At 40.7% G+C, this 15,664-nt stretch overlaps 1 protein-coding gene across 1 annotated transcript; it reads right to left on the bottom strand.

Moving 5' to 3' along the window:
• Positions 1–3,529: 3,529 nt before the first annotated feature.
• On the bottom strand, positions 3,530–13,999 carry sem1 (SEM1 26S proteasome complex subunit). The gene is made up of 3 exons (XM_021572632.2): positions 13,811–13,999; positions 13,217–13,310; positions 3,530–3,789 (listed from the first exon to the last, which is right to left on the bottom strand). The coding sequence occupies exons 1-3, from the start codon at positions 13,884–13,886 to the stop codon at positions 3,744–3,746; spliced, it is 216 nt and encodes a 71-aa protein (XP_021428307.1). The 5' UTR covers positions 13,887–13,999; the 3' UTR covers positions 3,530–3,743.
• Between the last annotated feature and the right edge of the window lie 1,665 nt (positions 14,000–15,664).

Raw genomic sequence — 15,664 nt, 5'->3', positions numbered from 1 at the left:
ACGTGATGGAGCTATAGCATAACATATAGTGAGTAATGAATACTGTCTGTCCTTTCCACGTTCTTTTATTACTGTATTTTTGATTCGGCCCTTGCAGTCAAGTCTTCATATAAGGTAAAGTATAGTAGTACCATCAGCAGCTCCATGATGCTCACACTGAATTTCACTGGCTGCATAGCAAATTACAAAAGTAGGGCACTATATAGGGAATATAGTCACATTTGTGGGACACTGTTTTCTACCATTGTCTATGCAGGACCATGCATGTCCATATCACATTAGGCTGAGAGTGACCTCTTGCTCAATGTCTTTGAGAGATTATACACTCATTCCCTCAAAATTCCTCCCAGACCAAAGAGAAGAGGAATGTCAAACTGCTCTGCTGCAGCAGGGAAGTCCATAATCCACACTGACATCAAACTAAAGTCTGTGTTTTCATAGTGATCAACCTCCACTGATGGCGTTAAAAAGAAACATTCCCTTCTCTTTCTCTCTGTGTGAGAACACGTCAGATGTGTTTAAGGCCTGTCCGCTCTTGAACGAAACTGAAGCTCCAGTATGATCCTACTGTCTGAACTGTCCAGTGTCATGTTCTATGGTCTATGACGAGTCTATCCCCTTTGAACTTAACTTTAATATGTGTGATGGAGAAACAGATGGGAACTAGACTGGTTGTAGAGTAAAACACATGGAACAAAACAAAACTATTTATCAGGGCTACCTCACTTTAATGTCCAACTTATCGCCATACTGAAAACCCACCCGGCCCACACTCTCAAGGTCAATCCCCATTGAGGTGACGAAGCACACAAATTACTCGGGCTAGACATTAAAAAAGCAGGGTCCTCATTGAAAGTGATGTCTGCCTTGCTCTGGGGCCACTCATTCTTTCTACCCTATCCTGAGGTTGTTTCAGCCCCACAATAAACAGGCCAGACATTGTCACATGAGGGAGCCCTCCTCGCTATTATTTTCTAAAGTAATTACACCTTATTATCTGTGTTTACTTTAGCGAGGGTGAGTGCAGGTGTGGGACGACGCTTGGCCGTGGGCGTTGATGGGTCTCTCTCTCTGGTGAATGACTCGCCCCCTCGTGACACTTTAAAAAAAAAAATTTAACTCAAGGTTTTTTTTGGGGGGGGGGGGGCATTGTATATAGCAGTGTCTGCCACTAATTTCAGCCCCACAAAAGAAACGTGCAATTAGGCCTATTATTGTAGCAGCTGCGTGTCCCCTGCCTGCACGACTACGACGGCCCTGTCTTTCTTGGCTGGTGGTGGAGGCCTGCTGCGGTCGCAGAACCCTGGAACGACAGCAGTACCCACCAGGGTCTGAAGGAAGTAAAGTATAACCTGGGAGGATGCAGCATGTCCCCTCTCTACAGTGTTGACACAGTGGGATGGATCCATACGTCGCCCACAGCCACCAGGCCAGAGGAACAATAGAACTGTAATGTTACAAAATGTGATGTATTCAGTAGTATTTTCACTGTTTTTATAGAGACCTCTTGCTGGTTATATTGCCAGCACATAAGACAATGCTCAAACCATGATCCAGGGTTTTATGTACAGATGCTCTTTTTTTGACAAAGTGGACAAAAAGCAACTGGAGCAGTCTATTGATGAAACAATGGTTGAAATCATGTTACCGTCCAAAAATAAATCCTCATTGGGGTTCAGTTCAAACAAGAAATGTGATTGTTGACACATCAATAGTGGTCAAAGTGGGCAGACTGCCCATGTCAAGATGAATTATGTGGGATATAAATGAATGACAAAAGTTAGGTAATTGAAAAGCAATTGGGGGGGGGGGGGGGGGGGGGCAGAGGCCCTGCTCAAACCCCAACACAATGAGACAACCTGCCGCTCTCAGCACAAACAAAATGGCTGTGTTCTCCATTTCTCGCACTTACCGATTCTCTCACTCTGTTGCCTTTCCAACAATTAAAATAATGATCCGGCTCTTGGCACTTAGCTTAACTGCATAAGTAAATGTGAACATCTTTGTGTAATGTGTCAATCTTAGTCCCACATCCTAAATTTAAAAATGTATACATTTTATATTGCACTAGTAGTACCCACAACTGCAAGTTCAAATGGGGTCTATAAAGTCTAAAGACACCAAATGTTCATTTTGGACTAATTGAAATTCCATTCTGAACAGTTGGCAAAATCAGAAAGTGTCACAAGGGCTTTACACACAAGGGAGCGGTTGGATTGTGGTCTGCAGACGAGTGTTTGGCATAATCACTGGTGAAGAGGGAGCTATAACCTCTGGGGAGATACCCTCTCATCTTGAGGACCTACACCTGTGCAACTTCACAAATATCAGAGAACATACCTTAAAAAGAGACACGCCATTACGAACAGCAGCCATGAGCAATAGATCAGAGATGTAAAATCATCTGGCAAAGACAGGATGGTCTGTTTTGCCTACAGTGGTGGAGGATAGATTAGATAAATCAACCCATTTTGGTTTGAACAGGAAATCAGGACTGTATCTAATAATACAACCATAATCAATAATATGTAGAGAAACACTGGAAAACAGTACGTGTGAGACTTTCCTAATGGCTATTCTAACAAGCCATCGCAGGTCTACCAGCAACATATAAAGAGCAGAGGGAGCAACACTGGAGGAGAGGAAGCAGCTCTCCACTCCACAGCAGGCTGGCAGGCAGCAGGTTATACTGGCATCCATTTCTTCTCATTAAGATTGTGGGACTGAGAGTCCACAAATGCAGCGAAATCATTTTGCCGGGGCGAGTGTGGCTGGGCTAAATTGGCCTCCGGCTCAGTGCGAGGGTCCCTGCTGTGCGGAGCCGGAAAAGCAGGGCCTGGTCGGGAGTAGGGCAGGCCCAGGCAGGGCAGGGGCCCCCATGCTGAGACCACCTCCCTGCCCCTGACAAACACGGCAGTGGATAATCTCTCCTTGAGACTGAGACCCAGCCCAACGCCATGAGCTCAAAGGGCATGTAGACAGCAGAGGGGAACACGCATCCCTGTGTGTGGATCATTCTACACACACCCACCCACACACTGTACACACAATTTATGCACAAATCTCACTGCATGTGTGTGTCTCTCCATCCACTTCTGACTGACACACACCTGTTCATTGAATGGTTTAATATTGGAGAATGACCATGTGAAAAATGGGTGGTAGTTTTCAAACTAAGAGCATTACAATGGAAAAATGTGCAGTGCAGCACTTGACTCTTTACTAACATCATGCAACATTCATATTGTGGATTAAAATAGATGGAGTGTGTCACACAGGCCAATAATTACTGGACCATTAAAACGTAGGTTAAGTGTTGCGCAGGCAGTAAAGCTACATTTTAAATCAATGGCTCTAACAAAAAGTGGTATTTAAATGGATGTTAAACCAAAGCCCTGGACCAAAGTGGTCTTTATAGTAAAAACATAACACTGTAAAATATGGATTTATATTAAAGCAGTAACTGACCAGCTGATTATATATAAAGAGATGGAAAATGTGCATAAATAAGAGTATGTGAACGAACGGGTACTTGAACAGAACCATCTTTATTGTCTACATAACTCTGGGGGGGGGGGGGGGGGGATTTACTCGTGAAACACCTTATTCTTGCTAAGGTTTCGTACAAAAATGTGTGCGAGTTTAGCATGTTAAACATCCTCCATTTTAAGCATGATGTTATAAATATTAAAAAACATCAAGTCCATCCCTATCCAATCTCAACAGCCGTGTGGACTCAGCGGCTACTGCGACGTCTCCATCTTGTACCCATGTTTCTCCAGCTCCGCTCTGCAGAGAGAAAAAAAGGATCAGCCAATTGAGGTGATTACAAGGGTTATGTCCCAAATGGCCCACTATTCCCCATTTAGTGCATTACTTTTAACCAGAACCAGGGCCCTGATCAAAAGTAGGGAAAGGGATACCATTTGGAACACATCTAAGCAGTGCCGGAGGTTAAAGTACAAGTGGCCATCTATGGTGATTGAGAAAAGAGTTCTTAATATACGACTGAAGAAATACAACGCAGGCAGCTACGGCCTACTTGTACTAGGTTATAGACTTATAACATAATCATATATGAGGTCCTCTATAAATGTCTTAATAGCAGCCATCAAAGGTTTGAATAAAACAATGCAATATAATTGTCTGAAGTAGCTTACACTCAAAAATGAAAACAGACAGGCCACTTCAAGTCAATACAACAGTTGAATATTCAACAAGAGTAGCCTAAACATGTCCATAAATAAAAACACATATTGCTGACAATTACTCAAGAAGCACACATTTTAGACGGTCCGTATTATTCAAAGCCTGCATAATCATTAACAAATGACACGCAATTATGCTGACAAATGTCTCTCTATGTAAGAAAAGAGACACCACGAAGATGAACAGCTGGAAGCAGGAGCCTTCATCAGGCCTATCCAGACAACAGAATGCCTCATCCACCAGAAAATATGCATTCTCGTAACGCTCAGTTGGTGAACTCTGAAACATGTCACGAAAGCATCAGAGGTTCTTTTGAAATCGGAACAACTTCTACCAAATGAGAATTAATCTTGAATTTAGCTAGAGGAATAGGATGGCTAACATTGCTAATAATAATAATATTAATATTATTATTATTATTATTCAGTTGGCTTGCTTACTTTTGACAGTATGTCAAACAATAGATTGGATGGATCAACTTAAGTAGGCTACATCATCATGGTTGTAAATGGCTGTGTTTTACCATCTTCTTGGTAAGAAAGGTGAAAGCTCAGTGATGAAACGTCACAACTCGTGAACTCGGGTATCATCATTCTGGTTTGAGTTTCCCACTTAGAACTCTGATTTAGGAGGGTAATTTATAGAGGTTTCGGCTATTTCCGACTCGGGAAGTCGAATTTCTACGAGAGTGTCCGATTGAATCCTCCTGGTACGCTCGGATGCGATCAACTCAAGAATCAGATCACCACTCACCATTCATGAAGCATTGATAAAAAGACTACATGAAAACACATTTTGGTGATGAAATTTCACTCCCTTATGTCATTAAATACATTTTACCAAGACAAATGTGATTCTTTATGTTCTGAACCATTCAGTGGGGACTTTCTCTGACGTTTCATTAACATTATATCCTAAATGTCAGATTTCGTAAACTAATACATTAGATAATAAACACTGAGCTCGGTTGACATAGCAAACCTTTCTCTTAACAACTTTTGAGAATTTCACATTTTGTGGCCGTCCACGTCAAAGTTGTTACCGCGGGTCGCAAAAAGCAGAATTAGCATGAAATGAGCTGAATTAAATGTAAAAGCTTGGTATACGCTCAGTGCTCATTGACATTTCAGAGATACAAAAACAAGCGTGAGAAATCTTTGAAAAATAACAAGAATTTCAAATATGAAAAGCATGTTGTAAAATGAAAATACTATGCCATGTCTCAAAATTGATATCTATCTTGCCTCTATATTGTTATGTCCAGCCGATTCGATAAGAAATATGACGAGTTCAACAGGAAAGTGAGCCTGTCAGGTAGCCAGCAGCCTTAATTCTTGCACAGAATCCAGCCCAGCTGACGCGATGCAGTTTTCCAGGGTTTTTACCACTTTTTTTGATTTAGTCACCCTAATTCTGACCATCATACAAGGGCAAAAACTCCAATAACTTTTGAATGGATTATGATAGACATAAAAAAAATGTTTGTAAAGGACATTTCTGTAGAAAAGTCAAAGGCTTGCACTCCTTTTTAGTTTTTTCCTCTATTGGCGGTAAGTGAAGTTGATTCAGAAGCCCTGCGCACCGGGTAGGCAAAGTGTTCTATTTTGGAAACATAATTTGTATGAAAAAAATGTAAATAAATAACTGTCTGCCCAATGGACCAGGAGAGCTGTGGCTAAATCGAATTCGCCTACTGCGCTGGCCAATCGGATAGCTCAAATCACCGTTCCTACAGCTTCGACGACCATGGCCACAGAAGTTTGATACTAGCCTACGTGAGATTTCCTAACTTTTAAAACCATGACCAGAGAGACTGTCAATGAATACCGCAAAGAGCTGCTGTTTCTATGAGTGAGTTAAAGTTAAAAGCAGTCATTGTTTTAGTTCAACACTATTACAAAGCATAAAACTCGCGCTGCAGCTGCAATGACTGAGTAGCCAAGTGTATCGATATCCCTGCGCTTTTATAAATATTAACAGCTTGACGTGTTCATTTTAATATGGAGGAATATTTCCCTTTCTCTGGTAATAGGAACAACATGAATTTGTGCCTGAGGCAGGTTCGGTGCGACTAGAATTACACCATCAGGTGGAAGACAGTGTCCCCTCTCTCTGGTCAGTCTCACTGGAGGAAAGGAAGGAGAGAGCAGAGACTGTGAAAGTCACTACTAATTATGATTTTTACATTACATTATTACATTGCACAACCTAAAATGTTATGTCATAATTACGTAAAATTCTGGCAAATTAAGTGGCCCAAACGGTTGCATATACCCTGACTCTGCGTGCAATGAACACAAAAGTGACACAGTTAAACCTGGTTAATATTGCCTGCTAACCTGGATTTATTTTAGCTAAATATGCAGGTTTAAAAAGATATACTTCTGTGTATTGATTTTAAGAAAGGCATTGATGTTTATGGTTAGGTACACATTGGAGCAAGGACAGTCCTTTTTCACGAATACGCACCGCATAGATTATATGCAACGCAGGACAAAGATAGATAGCTAGATAAACTAGTAATATTATCAACCATGTGTAGTTAACTAGTGATTATGATTGATTGTTTTTTATAAGATAAGTTTAATGCTAGCTAGCAACTTACCTTGGCTTACTGCATTTGCGTAACAGGCAGGCTCCTCGTGGAGTGCAATGAGAAGCAGGTGGTTAGAGCGTTGGACTAGTTAACTGTAAGGTTGCAAGATTGAATCCCCGAGCTGACAAGGTAAAAATCTGTCGTTCTGCCCCTGAACAAGGCAGTTAACCCACCGTTCCTAGGCCGTCATTGAAAATAATAATGTGTTCTTAACTGACTTGCCTAGTTAAATAAAGATTAAATAAAAGGTGTAAAATATATATATAATAATATTTTTTTTTTAATTGGCCAAATCGGTGTCCAAAAATAACGATTTCCAATTGTTATGAAAACTTGAAATCGGCCCTAATTATTCGGCCATTCCGATTAATCGGTCGACCTCTACTACTAATGCAGTGCTCAAAACAAGTGAGAACTCGGAAATCTTCAACTTCCAAGTGTTAAAGACAACTGGGAAGTCAAATAAAAATTTGAGAAAAATCCTTCTGAACATCCTCCAACTCGGAATTCCAAGTCGGAAACTCTGGCATCTTTGTTGAGCTTGCGAGTTCCCAGTTGTCTTGAAAACACCATGACCATCAGATGCAGGTACCATCAGCACAGTAAAATAAAAAAGCGAATTTGAAAATTACTTCAATTTAGTCTCAGCTGTACCTCTGAAGTGATACACCAACTGATCTATTTTCTTATCAAAGCTCGAGTTTTGAAATATAATAGAGTTTGAGAAGAACAATATTGGCAGGCCAGGCAGATAATATTGTATTAATAATAATGTAATAATGTAATGATGTACGAGGCCTATTGCACAAACCTCCTTCCTACAGAACTGATATTAGGTTATACAGTGCCTTGCGAAAGTATTCGGCCCCCTTGAACTTTGCGACCTTTTGCCACATTTCAGGCTTCAAACAAAGATATAAAACTGTATTTTTTTGTGAAGAATCAACAACAAGTGGGACACAAGCATGAAGTGGAATGACATTTATTGGATATTTCAAGCTTTTTTAACAAATCAAAAACTGAAAAATTGGGCGTGCAAAATTATTCAGCCCCTTTACTTTCAGTGCAGCAAACTCTCTCCAGAAGTTCAGTGAGGATCTCTGAATGATCCAATGTTGACCTAAATGACTAATGATGATAAATACAATCCACCTGTGTGTAATCAAGTCTCCGTATAAATGCACCTGCACTGTGATAGTCTCAGAGGTCCGTTAAAAGCGCAGAGAGCATCATGAAGAACAAGGAACACACCAGGCAGGTCCGAGATACTGTTGTGAAGAAGTTTAAAGCCGGATTTGGATACAAAAAGATTTCCCAAGCTTTAAACATCCCAAGGAGCACTGTGGAAGCGATAATATTGAAATGGAAGGAGTATCAGACCACTGCAAATCTACCAAGACCTGGCCGTCCCTCTAAACTTTCAGCTCATACAAGGAGAAGACTGATCAGAGACGCAGCCAAGAGGCCCATGATCACTCTGGATGAACTGCAGAGATCTACAGCTGAGGTGGGAGACTCTGTCCATAGGACAACAATCAGTCGTATATTGCACAAATCTGGCCTTTATGGAAGAGTGGCAAGAAGAAAGCCATTTCTTAAAGATATCCATAAAAGGTGTTGTTTAAAGTTTGCCACAAGCCACCTGGGAGACACACCAAACATGTGGAAGAAGGTGCTCTGGTCAGATGAAACCAAAATTGAACTTTTTGGCCTGAATGCCAAGCGACACATCTGACACGTACTGTCAATTTTTCAGCGGCAGGGACTGGGAGACTAGTCAGGATCGAGGCAAAGATAAACAGAGAAAAGTACAGCGAGATCCTTGATGAAAACCTGCTCCGGAGAACTCAGGACCCCAGACTGGGGCGAGGGTTTATACCTGTCAACAGGATAACGACCTTAAGCACACAGCCAAGACAATGCAGGAGTGGCTTCGGGACAGGTCTCTGAATGTCCTTGAGTGGCCCAGCCAGAGCCCGGACTTGAACCCGATAGAACATCTCTGGAGAGACCTGAAAATAGCTGTACAGCAATACTCCCCATCCAACTTGATAGAGCTTGAAAGGATCTGCAGAGAAGAATGGGAGAAATCCCCAAATAAAGGTGAACCAAGCTTGTAGCATCATACCCAAGAAGACTTGAGGCTGTAATCACTGCTAAAGTTGCTTCAACAAAGTACTGAGTAAAGGGTCTGAATACTTACAGTGCCTTGCGAAGGTATTCGGCCCCCTTGAACTTTGCGACCTTTTGCCACATTTCAGGCTTCAAAACATAAAGATATAAAACTGTATTTTTTGTGAAGAATCAACAACAAGTGGGACACAATCATGAAGTGGAACGACATTTATTGGATATTTCAAACTTTTTTAACAAATCAAAAACTGAAAAATTGGGCGTGCAAAATTATTCAGACCCTTTACTTTCAGTGCAACAAACTCTCTCCAGAAGTTCAGTGAGGATCTCTGAATGATCCAATGTTGACCTAAATGACTAATGATGATAAATACAATCCACCTGTGTGTAATCAAGTCTCCGTATAAATGCACCTGCACTGTGATAGTCTCAGAGGTCCGTTAAAAGCGCAGAGAGCATCATGAAGAACAAGGAACACACCAGGCAGGTCCGAGATACTGTTGTGAAGAAGTTTAAAGCTGGATTTGGATACAAAAAGATTTCCCAAACTTTAAACATCCCAAGGAGCACTGTGCAAGCGATAATATTGAAATGGAAGGAGTATCAGACAACTGTAAATCTACCAAGACCTGGCCGTCCCTCTAAACTTTCAGCTCATACAAGGAGAAGACTGATCAGAGATGCAGCCAAGAGGCCCATGATCACTCTGGATGAACTGCAGAGATCTACAGCTGGAGGTGGGAGACTCTGTCCATAGGACAACAATCAGTCATATATTGCACAAATCTGGCCCTTATGGAAGAGTGGCAAGAAGAAAGCCATTTCTTAAAGATATCCATAAAAAGTGTCGTTTAAAGTTTGCCACAAGCCACCTGGGAGACACACCAAACATGTGGAAGAAGGTGCTCTGGTCAGATGAAACCAAAATGGAACTTTTTGGCAACAATGCAAAAGTTATGTTTGGCGTAAAAGCAACATAGCTCATCACCCTGAACACACCATCCCCACTGTCAAACATGGTGGTGGCAGCATCATGGTTTGGGCCTGCTTTTCTTCAGCAGGGACAGGGAAGATGGTTAAAATTGATGGGAAGATGGATGGAGCCAAATACAGGACCATTCTGGAAGAAAACCTGATGGAGTCTGCAAAAGACCTGAGACTGGGACGGAGATTTGTCTTCCAACAAGACAATGATCCAAAACATAAAGCAAAATCTATAATGGAATGGTTCAAAAATAAACATATCCAGGTGTTAGAATGGCCAAGTCAAAGTCCAGACCTGAATCCAATCGAGAATCTGTGGAAAGAACTGAAAACTGCTGTTCACAAATGCTCTCCATCCAACCTCACTGAGCTCGAGCTGTTTTGCAAGGAGGAATGGGAAAAAATTCAGTCTCTCGATGTGCAAAACTGATAGAGACATACCCCAAGCGACTTACAGCTGTAATCGCAGCAAAAGGTGGCGCTACAAAGTATTAACTTAAGGGGGCTGAATCATTTTGCACACCCAATTTTTCAGTTTTTGATTTGTTAAAAAAGTTTGAAATATCCAATAAATGTCGTTCCACTTCATGATTGTGTCCCACTTGTTGTTGATTCTTCACAAAAAAATACAGTTTTATATCTTTATGTTTGAAGCCTGAAATGTGGCAAAAGGTCGCAAAGTTCAAGGGGGCCGAATACTTTCACAAGGCACTGTACTTAAGACGTTTATTTTTTATTTTATTTTTATCTGTGCGGTAGATCTCAGCTTTCTCAGCTGACTCAGAAGAGGTTGGTGACCACTGGTGTAGACTAACAGTGATATGCTTACTTATGGGCCCTTTCCAACAAAGCAGAGTAAAAAAGACAACGAAATATAGAATGAATGAGGATAACTTGGCTATTTACACAGGGTACCAGTACCAAGTCGATGTGCAGGGGTACGAGGTAATTGAAGTAGATATGTACATATGGGTAACTGACGAGGAAACAGGAGAGATAATAAACAGTAGCAGCAGTGTATGAGGACTCAAAAAATATATAATAAAGGGTCAATGCAGATAACCAATAGCTACCGGGACTAACTATTTAGCAGTTGGTTCCAGACTTGGTGCATCGATAGCGCTTGTTGTGCAGTAGCAGATAGAACAGTCTATGACTAGGGTGGCTTGAGTCTAGGGCTGACCCCATTTAATCGACGGGCTGTTGGGTCCACCGAGACATCTTTAGTCGTGCAATAGCAAAAATAATATACACCTCCGTTCAAAAGTTTGGGGTCACTTGGAAATGTCCTTGTTTTTGAAAGAAAAGCACATTGTTTTGTCCATTAAAATAACATCAAATTGATCTGAAATACAGTGTAGACATTATTAATGTTGTAAATGACTATTGCAGCTGGGAACAGCTGATTTTTTATGGAATATCTACATAGGCGTACAGAGGCCCATTATCAGCAACCATCACTCCTGTGTTCCAATGGCACGTTGTGTTACCTAACCTAAATGGCCAGAAACAAATAACTTTCACCTAAAGGACTCTCAGACCATGAGAAACAAGATTATTGTCTGATGAAACTAAGATTGAACTCTTTGGCTTGAATACCAAGCGTCTGGAGGAAACCTGGCACCATTCCTATGGTGAAGCATGGTGGTGGAAGCATCATGCTGTTGGGATGTTTTTTTGAGGCAGGGACTGGGAGACTAGTCAGGATCGAGCTAGGCTGAAACACCTGCCTTACTGAAGAAAGCAAAAAACAGACCATGTTTTTATGGAGGCTGTATTAACACAATGATATATATATATATATATATATATATACACACATTGTTTGCAAACTGATATGTGACACGTATTAATGCCAAAATTACATGCAAAACCGGCAACCCACCCCCCCACAAAAAAAATATGTACAAAAAAATATGGGCTCTGCCCTACCTGCCCTGAATGATGAGTTACCACTGATTAGCTTAAATGATAAATAAAACATTTCCCATTTGGAAATTGCATTCACGAATGAATGTGATCAATTTGTCGTTATACTATAATAAAAGCTGAACATAAAAACCTCTGGTACGATTTCAAATGCATTTAGTGTTGTTTACATTGTTCGAAACGGTCAGAAATGTATATTGTAATCTAACAGCACCTGTTTGGCATATAATATGCACACAGCGCTTGCTCCTTGCCTTATTTTTCTTGATCTCCAGTATTTTCCACAACTAGTCAAATGTATTACACACATCTGACTTCCCCTTTACCTCAACCAGTAGGCTAAACATTCCCCCGTTTCAAGTTTATTTGTCACGCCCCCTGCATCCATTTTTATGTTACGGTGTTCAGAGTTTGTTATAACCAATTTATTGTAGTGATTATGATATGCTATAGGTCAGGCCCTATTGGTCACGTAAAGAGAGCAAGGGTTGAGGGAATAGGGAAAGTTTTCAGTAAGTCAGAAATGGCTGTAATTATGTTGCAGATTCAGCAACACGTACAGCGCAATTAACACTGATGGTCACTGCAGCAGGGAGGACAGAGAGGCAACTGGTGCTAGTCACAGTCACTTACACAGTGCAGTAAGTCTGAGCCCCGCCTGGCACAATCAAATCAATTACCGGTCAGGCTCCCTCTATTCATTTGTGTGTCTTAAATATTTAATCAAAGTGTGCTTAAAGCATCACACAAGCTCAGTGAATATAGTTGATTTGATTAAAACACATAGGATGTGTCTATAAGGAAAAATACCCATTTTAACATTTAGACAATCGATTGGTCAAAAGAACAGACGACTCTTGGTAAGCCAAGATTTTTTAAGTTTTGGACCGCCCTACTGGAATCTGACCATTTTAGGGCAGGGAGCTCGGCCCCAGTGATGTACTGGGCCGTACGTACTACCCTCTGTAGCAGTTGCCATACCATGCTGTGATACACAGTCAATATGCTCTCAATGGTGCAGGGTTTGGAACATTGGTTTTCTTAGAGGATTATCTACACAATTAACATTATTTTACCCATTGGTCAAAACATGCATTTTTGATTGGACACCCTACAACTACCAAGTACTCTCCTCTCCTCCCAGACTCTCCGTCTAAAGCCTGATGAAATCTGCTGTGGCTAAACATTTAGCATAACCATTTTTACTGTTTAGTTACCATTGCCATATCATGTCAAAACATATAGGTCCACTCAAAAATCAAAGCATCATGTCCCTTAAACGGAGTGGTACTTCTTATTTCTAGGAATGAGATGCTGAGTGGGGTAGAATGATTTGTCATAAGTAAAAGGTGGGAGGTGGCTTACCTTAGTTGATTAGAGAAGTCGTCCTCTACATTGTCATCATCCCAGTTGTCTTCCCACACGTGGGCATCTTCATCCTCATCCAACCCAGTCCAATCTGAACACATAAATACAATTATGAGAATTACAAATTATAAAACGTTAGTTGACAAGCAACTACCGAACAAGTAACTCTTACTCAACTAGTTACTACGCTAGCTAGTTAGATAGCCAACGTAGCAAGCTAACTAACATTAAAGTTAATTAACTGGCTTTTATATGTTATGTGCTGTTTACTTTATAGTTGACATTAGTTGGCTAACGTTTAACTATGTAAAGTTGTCGCCAGTACAATCGCTAATTAGCTATCAGTGAACATAAGTATCTAACTAGCTGGTTAGCTGCTAGCACACTAGCTGGTTAGCTGCTAGCACACTAGCTGGTTAGCTGCTAGCACACTAGCTAGTTACATTTTTATTCAATGATGTTAGCATAACTAGCTAGCTTGCTAAACTAGCTAGCCGAGTCACTGTTGGGCCCAGTCTAGTAGTCGCTAAATAAGACAATTCCGTGAAAACGGGTTAACATTAGTAACATATAGAACTAGAATTAATTTACCCTCGGCTGGGAATTCTTCAAACTCATCGTCCTCCTCTAATAATCCCAAATCTACAGTCTGTTTCTTGTCAGACATGTTAACTGCCTTTTCGTTGCGCGGGTCTATCGTGAACAAATGGACTTCCAGCGAAAGGGTTTATGGGATAGTGGAGGTTCAAGAGAAGGCTGGTTGCTCATGGGCAGAGACTGCTCTGCCAACAGAATCCCATGTCACACGGTGCTCCTGATTCTGCACGACGGTAAACAATGTAAGTCAGCATACTGTATGTTGATGTGTAGCTATGTTGAGTTATGTTGAGTCTGTTTTTTGCATAGGCTAAAATAGGCAATGTTTTATTTATTTTGATTTTCACATACACCGGATAGGTGCAGTGAAATGTGTTGTTTGTTTTACAGGGTCAGCCATAGTAGCACCCCTGGGATAAAATGGGGTTTAAGTGCTCAAATCAAATCAAGTTATTGGTCGCGTACACAGATCTATCTCCAACATTGCAGGAATAATATCTAGAAAACGAAACAATACACACATAATCCAAAGGTAAAAATAAATAAATATCAGAACGAACAATTGTCAGAGCTTGGCATCAAGGACACATCGACTCGGGTATTCCAACCAGCGACCTTTCATCTCCTACAAAGCCCTCCACAACCAACCACGCACCTACCTATCTGACCTTCTCCCAGCCTATCCCCCCTCCTGCTCCCTCCGCTTCAACTCTGCTGGTCTCCTTGTCATTCCGCCTCTCCGCCGTGGGTGCCCGGGCCTTCAGCTGCTCTGCCACCAGGCAACTGGAATGCGCTCCCCCCACACATGCAAATGCATTCATTTAATTAAAAAAACTTCCTAAAAACACACCTCTTCAAGGATGCCTATAATCTATAGCCTATAGTCTATGATTTACCCCCCCCCCCCCCCTTCTGTTTCTTCTCAGTATACTGTACATACAGTGCCCTCCATAATTATTGGCACAGTGAAGCATTATTTCTTATTTTGGCTCTATACTTCAGAACGTTAGATTTGAAATTAAAAGTATTGGGACAAACTTTAATATGTATTAAACAGTTAAGTATTTGGTTCCATATTCATTGCATGAAATTACTATGTCAAGCTTGTGACTCTTCAAACTTGTTGGATCCGTTTGCTGTTTGTTTTGGTTATGTTTCAGTTTGTTTTGTGCCCAATAGAAATGAATGGTAAACAATGTATTGCTTCATTTTGGAGTCACTTTCAATGTAAATAAGAATATAATATGTTTCTTAACACTTCTACATGAATGTGGGTGCTACCATGATTACAGATAATACTGGATGAATCGTGAATAATGATGACTGAAAAAATTATAGACTCACAAATATCACCCCCTCCCCTCAAAAAAGCTAATCTCCCCTGTTATTGTAATGGTCAGAGGTTTGCATGTCTTCAGGGTATGATATTTTTGTGTCTGTAACTTTCACACTAATCATTATTCACGATTCATTCAGGATTATCTGAAATCATGGATAATTAATGTAGAAGTGTTAAGAAATGTATTCTATTCTTATTTAGTGAAAAAGTGACTCCAAAATGACACAATACATTATTTACCAATCATGTAGGCCTACTGTTAATGTAAGATGTCCTTGAGTACCCTGAAATGTGTCTGCTAAATAAAATGTATTATTATTATAATATTATTATTAAAAAGTAGGCTAAATAATACTTTCCTGTGGATATTTTGTAAAAAATGTCGACCATCTGAAGGACCTACCGCACAGACAACTGGTAGAGTGGAGAGTAAGTTCAAATGTAATCTTATTCAACATTCTGGCTTGGAAAGAAACATTCCAGGTTTTTTTGCAGTGCTTTGTTCCAGA

The sequence above is a fragment of the Oncorhynchus mykiss genome, chromosome 18 (genome assembly GCF_013265735.2).
Source record: "Oncorhynchus mykiss isolate Arlee chromosome 18, USDA_OmykA_1.1, whole genome shotgun sequence".
NCBI lineage: Eukaryota > Metazoa > Chordata > Actinopteri > Salmoniformes > Salmonidae > Oncorhynchus > Oncorhynchus mykiss.
This window is presented reverse-complemented; position numbering and strand designations above follow the sequence as displayed.